Source organism: Panicum virgatum, chromosome 1K (assembly GCF_016808335.1).
Source record: "Panicum virgatum strain AP13 chromosome 1K, P.virgatum_v5, whole genome shotgun sequence".
Classification (NCBI taxonomy): Eukaryota; Viridiplantae; Streptophyta; class Magnoliopsida; order Poales; family Poaceae; genus Panicum; species Panicum virgatum.
In genome coordinates this window covers 8,950,954-8,963,379 of record NC_053136.1, presented here as the reverse complement: position 1 = coordinate 8,963,379, position 12,426 = coordinate 8,950,954, and the positions used below count along the sequence as shown (strand labels likewise).

Sequence of the window (12,426 nt, the reverse complement as noted above, 5' to 3'; positions counted from 1 at the left end):
CCTTCTCCCCCACCCTCCCTTTCCTTCCCTCGCTCCACTCCGACCACAGCGCGTCCCAGATTCCCCCAAAAACCGGGTTTTTTTAGGGGAAAAAGTACGGGGAATCGTTCCCCACCCTTCCCCGAAGGTATTGCGCCTAATATCTCATCGTTTAACCGTGTGCATTAGTAGTTATTGGTGGTTATTTTGATTAGGGTTAGGTTCTTGATATGAGAAATGATGGTGTTATTGATAGTTTTCTCATGATTAGGATTTTAGATGATACTTAGATGGTACTCTGCTCTCGATTTGGACGTGAGGTAGTACGTGCATGCATCGATTAATATGATTTCTAGGATTGAGTGGTGGGGATGTTAATATGAGTTACATGTAATTTTATTCCATAGTTTTAGAAATGTACATATTATATTTTGAGCGCTGGTATATTGTGCTTAATTAGTATATACTTTGTTTCCATAATTATTTTGTTTTTGTTTCCATAAGTTTTTTTTATTTCACATGGCAATTGAATTTATCTATCTGCAGTGCACATGGCAATGAGCGATGCCCGGTACAAGCTGCTTGGTGGTGGACAGTACCCATCCGAGTGTGATGAGGATGCCCCAGCAACTCCTGCTCTTCCAGTTCCATTCTGTCGTTGTGAACCGGGCAATCAGCTGGCAGAGGTGAAGCAATCGAGGCATCCCAAGACGGCCGGTAGAGCATTCAACATATGCAAGTGGAATGATTCATTGAATCCTTGCCACTGCTTTTTCTTTCAGTGGATCGATGGTCCGGATAAGTTCGATCCTAGAATTCGGCTGTTCCCTTATTATCGGTCAGAGTCGTGGGCGTACAATGAGTTTAGACGATGGGTCCCTCCCCCACCAAATCCAGCACCTATGACAGAGGAAGAGAAGCAAGAAGCTGCTATATATCGTGTGAACAATCCTCCCAAATGTCATTGCGGTGTTCGTGCCAAACTTCAAAGGCCTAATATTGGTGTCCCTGCAAAGTTCACTCCCTTTTTTAGATGCTCGCTAAAGACTAGAGTAAGTGTCATGTAGCGTAGCATTGATTCTTTAATTTTACATGAGTAGATACTCGCTAATGTTATTTGTCATGCAGGATGGATGGCCGGCATGTGACTTCAATGAGTATATTTATGGTCCTAGATCTCATTGGCCGACAGAAGAGGAAGTGCGAGAATTTGAGAGTGGGAAGAAGCCATGGCCATGTACAACTACTCCTAGTCTTCGATGCAAGTGTGGTATTCTGGCCACAAAAGGCGTAGTTCCTTCTGAGCTTGGCTACGGATATTACTATGGCAATAGCTACGGAGAGTATTGGGTTCGTATATTAACCACAAAGTTGAAACTCCTTATGATTCTGTCATTGTGCTAGTATTTGATATATTAACATTTCTGAATGTTTGGCTCTCAATAATTTTTCAGGAGGGAAGGACATGTGATTGGGAGTGGTTCGAAGGCCGGTATGAGCTAATGTTGCAATTGGGCAGAACAAAAGAGCCTTGGAAATCTCGAGACACTTTAAATAGAAAACTGAAGATAAGGAAGGATTACCAAGTTACTTTGCCCCTTGAGTCATTTCTGTCAGGGTCTGTACTCCAAGACCTACGGCGTGAGTATGGAAAGAAGGCAGCAGAAAAGGCGACTCTTGAGGATTGCATTGTTTATTGGAGGAGGAACCGAAGCAAGAACCCACGGCCCCTCACAGATAGGGAGCTTTTGGCAAATTATGAGAAGAAGGAGGAGGAGGAGGAGATGGAGAGGCAGAGGTTAAGGGAGGAAAGAGCAAAGAATGGTTTTACTGTTGATCCGGAAGCTAAATACCGAAAGGGTTCATGGGAAGAATATTTTCAGAAATTGGAGGCTAACAAGAGGATGGAAGAAATTGAAAAGATGGAGGATTTAGCTCAGGAGGCTCAGATAGAGGCAATGCAGGCCCTAGTTGCCGATCTGCCACACAAGGTGCCCAACGTTGAGAACGATGTGTCATCCGCGAGCACGGAGGTTTTGGGTGTTAGAGCTACTCAAATGGAGGCAATGAAGGCACTTGTAGGAGACTTACCTGACCAGGATCACCCGTCTGACAGGAAAGGAAAAGCAGTGGACACACCTGCAGTCGATAACCAAGGGAATAGTGCAGTGCAGGACAAAGGGAAGAGTGCTTCTGAGCATGACCACGTTCCTGATGATGGAGATGATGACGAGTGGTGGTCAATGAATGCAGATGAAGTAGAAGTCATAGTGTCCCAAATTGAGGTAAGACAGGGGAAAGCTGTAGTCCAAGATGATGGAGATGATGATGATGATGGTTGGGGAGAGCTTTTGATTGAAGGCGACTCAGATTAGCTTGTTTTATTTATAATTGTATGGACTGTATATATGATTGGACTATGTGTGTGACGGACTTTTTTTATTGCTGGACTATTTATGTGCTTTACATATTCATGTGGTTGTTGTATGTGTATGAGACTTTATTTGTAGTTTCGAATATTGTATGGTTATGAAATTAGGAATTTATTTAGTTTGTATCGTGTGCATTTTAATGATGGGTCATCTCCATTATTGAACAACTGTTTTAGATTACAATCGCAACTGCAGATGCAAAAATTGTTTTGGCATGATGCGCGTGTAAACTTAACAATTGCGCACCGTAATATTATAAATATTTTTTTTTGAAAATGAATGGCAAAGCACGTTCAATTTGAAAGTGGAAATATTTTAGATCTTTTGAATATTGAGTTCTTTTTTAAAGTATATGTTCTGTTCAAATTTGAAAAATTATGCAAGAGAAATAGAAAATAACATTGAATTGTGTTAGCTGCGTATGAAAGTTATAGATTTTAGAATTTGGAGCAACATTTGTTCAAAACTGCTCTATTGCGAATTTGTTGGTTTTGAAGTTTTGAGCGACGTCCATGCTCAATGTTTTTTAATTAGAATATGTTTCGGTGTCCGAATCATAGGTGCAGCAGATGTCGATAAGCATTTATGCGAACAAATTACGAAAATACTCTGAATTTGAAATGTTGTTGTAAATAGCATGCAGCGAGAGGGAGCATCAAGGCAGAGCCGCAAGGCTGTTAGCTAAATAAAATTCTGTGCTTGTCGCATCACTCCGGATGTCGCTACAAAGCTACTCTGTCGCGACATTGGGAGTGGCGCGACCAAAGGGAGCTGCCACGCCAATAAGTTAAAAAATGCAGTTCTTACTGGGCTTGGGCACACAATGGCGCCACACCACCAAGTTAAAAAATGCAGTCCTTACTGGGCTTGGGCACACAATGGCGCGACAGAGGGCATATGTCGCGCCAGTGGTGTTGGTGCGACAAGCCATTTCAACGAGTTTGTAAAATTGATATCAATTTGTAGAAAAATCTAAAAAATGCAAACTCAAACTTAGGATTTTAGGATTGGCCTTTAGGATTATTACTTCAGAGGTTCTTTTACGATCTTAAAACGAGGGAGTCCTTGGAATTTAAAAAATTCAACTCAAGTTTGAAATTAAAATAGGAAACTTGTAAAATTGATATAAATTTGAAAAAAATCCTAAAAATGTAAAATAAAATGGTTTGCACTCCTTGGAATAAGTTCTACAACTTTGTCAACATGACCATGGACAGTTCTCGGAAATTTTGAACCTTAGATTTAAATCTATATTAAATGACACATAAATGTTCTAGGTGTTCTTGAGCTATACATAGATAACATGGAGACATGTTGAAGACCAAAAATGTGTACAATATCACGTTTTCTTTATAATGATGCAGTATCACCTCTAAGTTAGAACATTTCAATTACACATGCTTACCTGACTCGATTCACCCTGAGTCTGCGATCCTAGGGGAGCATCAAACATCTGCGACATCCTAAGCACCTAAAAGCTTGGGTCCTCATCTTCTGATTCGTCTTGGCGATCGGACTCTTCACTGCCTTCGGATGCCTGGATAGCTTTTCCCCTTGACAAGGCTTGGGAACCAGTCTTGGAAGTGGTCCTTGAACGGCTTCTCGAACCGGAATGCCCAGGAGTTGTAGCGGTTGTGGCACCATAGTGAATCGGTGTCCGTATGCTGGAAGTGGGGCCACGTGCCCTTGAAGTTTGCGCACCAGAGGTGTAACACCCTGGGTGTCTGCACAGTAATTAAAAAGGTGTCTGCACAGTAATTGTGTGTGTTTGCTATGTATCTTGTGCTTGAATTGCTTGAAAAGGATCTTTTTGTAAATACAAAGGTTATATGTGTAATTATAATTTTATGCAAGGTCCTTTCTCTAGTTATGTTGAATAGGTTTTGTAATTATAGCTTTGGTGGAGGGTCTTTTTGCAAAAATTTAGTGCATTTAATGCATGGCAGCATTTTTTGCTTTTAAGTCTATGTTTGAAGTGAATTTGCTTTGAAAAAGACAAATTTCCTAGAATTCAAAATCCCTTCAATGTTTTTAATTTTAGATCTTGAACTTTGATCAAATGAATTTTTGCACAACATCAAAGTTGTAGATATTGAAAAGTTGAACAACTTTTATGTTGAACACTTTTTCATTTGAGCCCTATTTTAAAAGTTATCGCTAGTTTACAGAGTAGTCCCTGGAATTTTTGGAAATTGCAAAACGACCCTTATCCCCATCTCCCACCTCCCTGCTCTGTTCTCGCCGCCGCCCACTGAGAGCGCCGCCCGCCGGCGCCGGGGAGGGCTTTCCCGGCCATTACTCTGCTTCGCGCTGGCACCCACGCGTCGCACCGCTCATCCTCCCCCTCCTGTTGCCTCGCGCTGGAGCTCCTCGGCCGTGCCACGCACCCCCGCCGCTTCCAGAGCCGCCCCGACGGCCACTACCGTGACGCCGCCATGGACAGCCCCGGGCAGAGCCCGCCGCCCTCTCCTCACCCGCGCCCGAGCAATAAAGGAACCCCCGAAACCCATTCCCCTCGCTCTCTTGCCCTTTCCTCGCGCCCACGCCTCGGAACGCCGCTGCCGCACCACCCCGAACCCCGGCGAGCTCACCCCGCCGCGGAGCCGCCACCACAGACCCGCTCCACCCCAATAGCCCCCACCATTAGCCGCGCCTCGCCCTCGCGCAACTCCCAGACCGCTTCCCCTCACCCAACCCTCACCGGAGCACCCTCGCCGTCGATTGTCTCCGCCGCCGAGCCGCCTTGCTCCGTCGAGCCGCTGCCTCCGAGCCCCTCCCCGCAACCCTAGACCACCCAGAGGTGCGCCTTGAACCCGTGAAGCTCACGCAGCCCTCCACCCTCGCCGCCGGTGAGCCCCTCGCCGGGAAACAGCCGGTCAAACCCGCGCTCCCCCTCTGACCCGGCCCAGGGACCTCGGGTTTAGAATTCCAGAAACTTCGGGGGGTTTTGTGAATAGACAGTGACTCATAGGAATAGTGCCAGCAGGGACTTGTTTGTAATAGTTTGCTGTGATCTTTGAAATTCAATATCAATTCGTGGAAAATTCGTAAAATAGTAAATCTAAATGTTTTAGAATCCCCTTGAAGAGCTCTATGCAGTAGAACCATAATATGTTAGGCTTTAGTTACAAGTTTTTGCTGTAGAATTTGATTTGTGTTACTAGTGCATAAATATTGGTTGTTTTTATCTTTTTCTTAAATACTGTATATAGCCATGTCTTGCAGTGAAACTTTTATGGTAGTTTACTTATGTGACACTAGCTTTTCTATAAAAATTTTATGATCAGTTCTCTTGTGTAGCTATTTCTTTGATTTAATCCTTGTTTGGTAGACTTTAATTATGGTAAATAGTTTCTGTTCATATTAAATCGTGAAAATATTTTTTCATGTTCGTTTTGAGTAACTTAGCTTTTCCAGGAAGTTTGAGCATTAGTGCATGACTAGAACAGGAGCTAAAAATAAATCTTGTTAATCTACTTTCTATTTTGTTTATTTTCTCAGAGTTATTTCTGTATAGATAAAATCATGAAAAAATCACAGTTGCTAGAAAATTTCTGTGTAAACCTTCTGTTAATTTTGAGCTTCTGAATTGCTCTAGTTTGGCCTGTATAATTCAAGCTTTTACTAGGTGTTGTCTAAATGAATGAATTGTTGTGATTAAATGGCTACATGTCTTGGCATGATTTTTACAGGGTAGCTTAATCTGTTCATGTTCTGTTTAGGGTAAGTTTTACTAAATTTATTACTGTTTGTGCTTTGAGTTACTTATTTATTAGCAAACATGGAATTAATTGCTATAGGAATCAACCACCACTCATTTTATGAAGCTAGTCAACTTCTTTTGTGCTGTTGATCATGATGCCTTGTGTAGTTAAATTTGGTATTTAACTACTCTATAAACAGTTGCCCATGTGTGTTTTTATAATGTTGTTCTTGCATTACATATAGACACGACTGCCTTATCGGACGGGACGTACGAGCTGATCCCGGAGTCTGGCGGAGGTGATATTGAAGCTCAAGTAAACACTGCTGAACTAACTGAAGCCCCGGACCAAAGTTCGGAAGAGCCTAGGGCGGAAATAGTTAGCAACTATCTAGAAGGCAAGCCCCGGACATAACCTATATTTCAAATTATTATCACTTACTGTTATTTACTTGTGCATTTACAGTTCTTAGGATTTGAATTGAAACCCTAGATGCATGATCCTAGGAACCTATGTACTGAACACTAGACTTGAGTTCGACTACTTGCTAAGCTTATAGGACCGGTAAAAGTCGAGTGATTGCCTGTCACTCGCGAGCTTTATAGGAATTGCCTGTTTACTTTCTGTTATCAATATAAGGACGACGGACGGGGTTGTGTTCGATATCATGACTTTATGTGAGACCCCGTCTGTGTTGATGAACTTGCTAAGGTCGCGGTGTGTGGTAGTGCTGGTTAAGTTTTTGAAAGTACTAGTCACATGCCGTAAATATGGTACGCGGCAAGCCTAGTAGCCGATTGGACCGGGGAGTGGATATACCTCCCACTCTCTCTTAGGGATAGGTTTTATTTTGATGTTGCGCAACACTACGACTTCAAGGGACAAGGTTCGGCCTTGGAGCCCTGTAGTCGGGGAGAGTGGCACTATCCACAAGCCGGAAAGAAAGGTCAACGGTTGTTTGGGAATGACCCGACGGTGTTCCAGACGTGTGTGCTAGGTTTATCCTTGCAAGGTTGAATTTTGGTTCAGAATCGTCCGCCTCTCACGATGAAATGAGACTGCTTGATCTCTTTGCCACACAGAGTAAGAAGAGCAACAATATTATGATCAATCTTGATGTTTGCTTAAAGTTCTACCATGATTGAATAGTAGTTGCTTACATAGAATGGTTAATCAACTAGAATCTTGAAAGCTAAAACTTGAAAGTAAGGACATACTCTTTATTGCTTCTCATCAAAAGGAAAACCAGAGCCTCACAAAACCTTGCATAGTCTAGCTAAAGTGGGCTACTTATACCCGTTGACGGTTAAGTCTTGCTGAGTATTAGAATACTCAGCCTTGCTGTTGAAAACCCTTTTTCAAGTATGAGTTTTGAGGATCAGATCGCTAGCTTGACCTATCCTTGCTCATTGCCTCCTGGCTGGTCCGTAGAGTGGGATACGTCTTCGGCCGGCAATGACTATGACGAGTGATACCATGCTTGGGCTAGACTGGTATACTTTTGCGACGTGTTGTAGTCGTAGTATTTTATCTTCCGCTGTGTTTAAACCCTGAACTTACACTTATGGTTTGTATAACTGTTTTACTTAAGTTGGCTTTGTAATAATGGTTTTAACTGGTTTGTAATCATTACTATGCCTGTGTTGTAAAATTGTGGTTGTAATATCTCTGGACTCGCCTTCGTATGGGGTATGCTTGTTCGATCCGAGAACCGGTGGTTGTATCGGGACGTTACCCGACAGACCAAGAATTGTTCCGTTTGAAGTGCGTTTGAGCTAATGTTGCCTTTATGGTGATAGCCTGCGCACTTGAGCCGGGATAATTTAGGTGGTTCTGCCACAGCTGGTATCAGAGCTGCAAGCATACACCAGAGGTGTTGGAACCTTAAAAATCGTTTTCCGTATAAAACGGAACAACAAAGGATTTCGAAAAACTACGTTGGATTCGTTAAGGGTTATGCATAGAACGTAAAGTCCTAGGGAATTTACGGGAATTACTAGGTGGCTATTTGTGTATGGTTTATGTTATCTGACTTCCAGCACTTTACATTTTGTTAAACCATACTCACAAGCAACTCTTAATTCTTGTAACGACGCACCTACGTTGAGGTAAGAAGGTAAGGATCCTCAGTCAGCTGAGGGAGTCTGACCTTCCCGTCGGTGATGCGAGCCGAACGCTGCCCTCAAGCAGTGGCTTACTTGAGGTGCTTCCAATATATCGACGATTAGTTGACTATATTGAAAGTAAAGTGTGCTCAGTCAGCTGAGGGAGCCTGACCTTCCCGTCGGTGATGCGAACCGAACGCTGCGCTCAAGAAGTGACCTACTTGAGCTGCTGCCAATATACCGACCTCGGTCGGCTATATTAGGAGTAAAGGAACTCGTGAATACGCCACTGAGTAGCGTATGTTAACGTTGGTCATACGGCGGAAATTGTATGGCTGCCGCTTCTATAGTGAGCGGTAATGTTTGGGGACGCTTTCATGAGTGCTGGCATGAAAGGTTCATGGGGTAAATATATATATGTTTTGTCAATCTTCTGCAGGTCCACTAACCACGATTTGATAAGTTAAGAACGGTTAGAGTGTATCGACTAGTTATATAGGGAGAGCCGTATCTATGTATGCCACCGTGCTAACCACGTAAGCCCAACCATAGTTGGCAATTGTTTATCTTGTGAGAACGGTCAGGACGTGCATGCATATTTGGTTGATGTTTGATTTTGTTCCTAGTATGAATCCTCATAGATAAGTGTTAGTGTGCTTAAGCCATAAGTAAGTTAATTTTGAATTTAGAGAGCATGTTTGTTGCAATACTTAGATTTTCTTGGTTGAAAACGATGGTTTTGAGTAATGCCTTCATCCTAAGCCCCATCTTGTTATAAGGATCTTTTCATTCCTTTGAATCTCAAATGATGAACCAGTACCGATTGTGGTTTATTATTCTCTGAGTTTGGAACCATATCATCTTTTGATTTAGAGTCATATTTGCTTTTCCGCAGTCTTCTTAAAAGCTTTATTTAAGAAGTCTTGAGATAATCACATTACTCACGTTTGAATCCTTTTTGATTCAGATGGCGACTTGTCCCCATATCTTTTGGGATGAGAAGGGAAATGCTCATACCGACTGTCTGTACTGGGAGGGTTTTCCAAGGATTCTTTGGGATTCACTTCGTATCTTCCACTACCCAGAGCCACCCCAGTACATGGGACGCCAGTTTTCTGAGGATGGAATTAAGAAGAACAGAGTTACAATGACCATTCCTCAGCACCCCACCTTGGAGTGGCCACCGATTGAGATTGAGGTGATTGGGTACCATCTTGTTGATGCTTTTGAGACAGCAGCTCTCAAAGCAATTACTACTTTTTGTGAGCACCATCCCGAGGAGGTAGCTGCATATCCTATTGGTTTGTTTCCAGCAGTCAGTGCTGGCAATGCAGAGTGGCTGTTCAGGGTCACCCACTTCGGGCACTTAATTGGAGATGTAGCGGATGAGACTATTGAGGCCGTAGTCAGATATATGAATGCTCAGTCGCACTACCAGATACTTCAGCAGTGACACATGGACCAGGTGATAGACTTGGCCCAGAGTTTTTACCGATGTCTTCGTTTGAGAGATACCCAGATTCAGGGACTTCAGGATGCCGTTGCTGGGAGGGATCAGGCCATTGCACAGTTTGAGCATCAAGCTATGGAGCATGGTGCTGAGATAGAGCAGTGCAACATAGTTATTGGTTTTCTTCAGGGGCAGGTGAATGAGCTTCAAGCAGATTGGGCTGATGCCTTAGCACATGTTGGTATGCTCCAGGAGCAACTAGATGCCCCAGCTGAGCTTGCAGCAGCAGATGAGGACCCCGAGGAGATTGAAGGAGTTTCTGATTTAGATTCAGAGCACGCACTTGCTGAGCCTAACCCTCAGCCGGATGACTCTTCTTCTGGCAGTGCCTCTTCTATGGGCAACCTCGACGACTTCTAGGCACCTTAGACTTGACCTAGATAGTTGTGTTTTCTCTTGTTGTAGCATATGTACATAAGGAAGAGATGTTGTAAAATAGCCTTAGGGAGGAGTACCACTTGTTGTATTATATGTGGTAAGGGTGTGTGATGTAGGTTGTATGAAAAATGCTACTTTGGATGTAATATAAGTAGCGACTACCAGCTTGGAAATCATGATCTTCCTGTTTACCAATTCTCTTCGTTTGTACATTTCTAGGTTGTTTGATGAATACTAAATATGTTGCAAGTTTTGTGGCATGTGTGCTCATCAAATTTTAGCCTATTGAATTTGTGAGACTAAATTTTTAGTCCGATCACTTCTATGATCTCTGTTGATTAGCAGCATAGCACATAGCGATAAAGAATGAATTGCTAGATTATCTTCTTTACCCTTTTGCTCTTAGCGTTAAGTATCCAAAACGATGGAGCGTGAAGCTATCTGACAGCTGACCTATTCTGAGTATTATGGGTTGCACAAATATGTGTTATGCATATTGTGCTACACCGCAATTAGTTAAATTTTGCAGATTTGATTTTGATATCCAATGTATGATCATTGCATGTACCATTGATTTTGGAAGCAAGAAATATGTATCTAATGGATGTCTTCCATAATTACAGATGGTTGGTCATACTCGTGGAACGCCTGATGGCTTCGGTTGTGAAGCTGGCAGTGGATCTCAGCAGCCACCGCCACCCCCGTCGAATCTGGCCGAGTTAATGGCCATGCAAACAGAATTACTTCGCCAACAAGTCCAAGGGCAACAAAATCAGCCACGCCAACAGTATGGAGGACGGGAGGCACAACCAGCGGGTTACCAGGAATTCTTTGGTACCCAACCTCCACTTTTCAGTCGAGCTGATGACCCACTGGACGCCGATGCTTGGCTCCGTACTGTTAATTCCAAGTTTGCACTGTTAGCGGTACCTTGTGTGGATGCAAATAAGGCCCATTTTGCCGCTCAGCAACTTCGTGGTCCTGCACGTATATGGTGGGATAATTATTGTGCAATGCAGCCTGCTGAACATGTTATATCTTGGGAGGAATTCAGAACTGCCTTCAGATCACATCATATTCCTGAGGGACTAATTGAAAGAAAGTTGAATGAGTTCTTGGTTCTAGATCAGGGAACCCGCACTGTTTTACAATATGCACAGACCTTCAATCATCTGTGCCAGTATGCGGGCCATCATGCTGATACTGATGCCAAGAAACGTGATCGTTTCCGTCGTGGTCTGAATACCAAGCTCAAGGAACGCCTGAACCTTGTTCAACCCAACACTTACAATGAGCTGGTCAACTTGGCCATCACTCATGAAGATTGCATTGCTGCGCATCGTGCCGAGAAGAAGCGGAAGGCACCAACAGGACCCTCGAGTGCTCAGCCACCGAGGTATCATTTAGTGCAGAATACTCCACCCAGGCCTCCACAAAGAAATGCCCCAGTGGGCAGGCTTGTCTTTAGGCCGCCTCAGCAACAAGGAGGATTCAGACCTCCAGTGCAGCAGCAACAGCAACAGCAACAGCAGCACCAGCAGCAACAGCAACAATTTGGCCCAAGGCTGAATGCCCCACAGTTCAATAGTGGGAATGGTAATAATCGATGTTTCAACTGCGGCAGTACTTCTCACTTTGCCAAGAATTGTCCGCAACCCAGAAGGAATAATCCAGGGCAAAACTCCAACCAGAACAACAACAAGGGCAAGGATAAGAGGCAAATGGTGCAAGTCCGGCAAGGGCGAGTTAACTTCACTACTCTTGCAAACCTTCCAGAAGGAGCACCAGTAATGACGGGTACTTTCTCTATCCACAATAAACCCGCAGTCATATTATTTGATTTTGGTGCAACGCATAGTTTTATAAGTGCCAAATTTGGAGCCAGAATATGATTGGACTTTTGTCATACTAAGGGATCTTTTATGATAACAACCCCTGGTGGGAAGATAGCTTCCAATCAAATCACTAGATGTGTGCCAATTAAGCTGGGTAGCAAATTGATAAAGACAGATTTGATCTTGTTGAACTTAGAAGGCATGGATGTTATTCTGGGCATGAATTGGATGACTAGACATAAAGTACTGTTAGATATCTCTTCCCGAGCTATCGAGATAGATTCACCCCATCAAGGAGCCACCATACTGTATCTACCACAACAAGAGTGCTTCAACTCTTGTGCCTATGCCACAAAAGAAATTAAAATTGAAGATATCCCTATTGTGTGGGAGTATGCGGATGTATTTCCAGATGATTTGCCTGGAATGCCCCCTGATAGAGATATTGAGTTTGTTATTGAGCTTCAACCCGGTACCGCCCCT

At 43.4% G+C, this 12,426-nt stretch overlaps 1 protein-coding gene across 1 annotated transcript; it reads left to right on the top strand.

Moving 5' to 3' along the window:
• Positions 1-2,466, top strand: LOC120682922. The gene is made up of 4 exons (XM_039964965.1): positions 1-127; positions 526-1,031; positions 1,108-1,329; positions 1,434-2,466. Exons 2-4 carry the CDS (start codon positions 531-533, stop codon positions 2,352-2,354), a joined length of 1,644 nt encoding a protein of 547 aa, XP_039820899.1. The 5' UTR covers positions 1-127; positions 526-530; the 3' UTR covers positions 2,355-2,466.
• Positions 2,467-12,426: the final 9,960 nt, after the last annotated feature.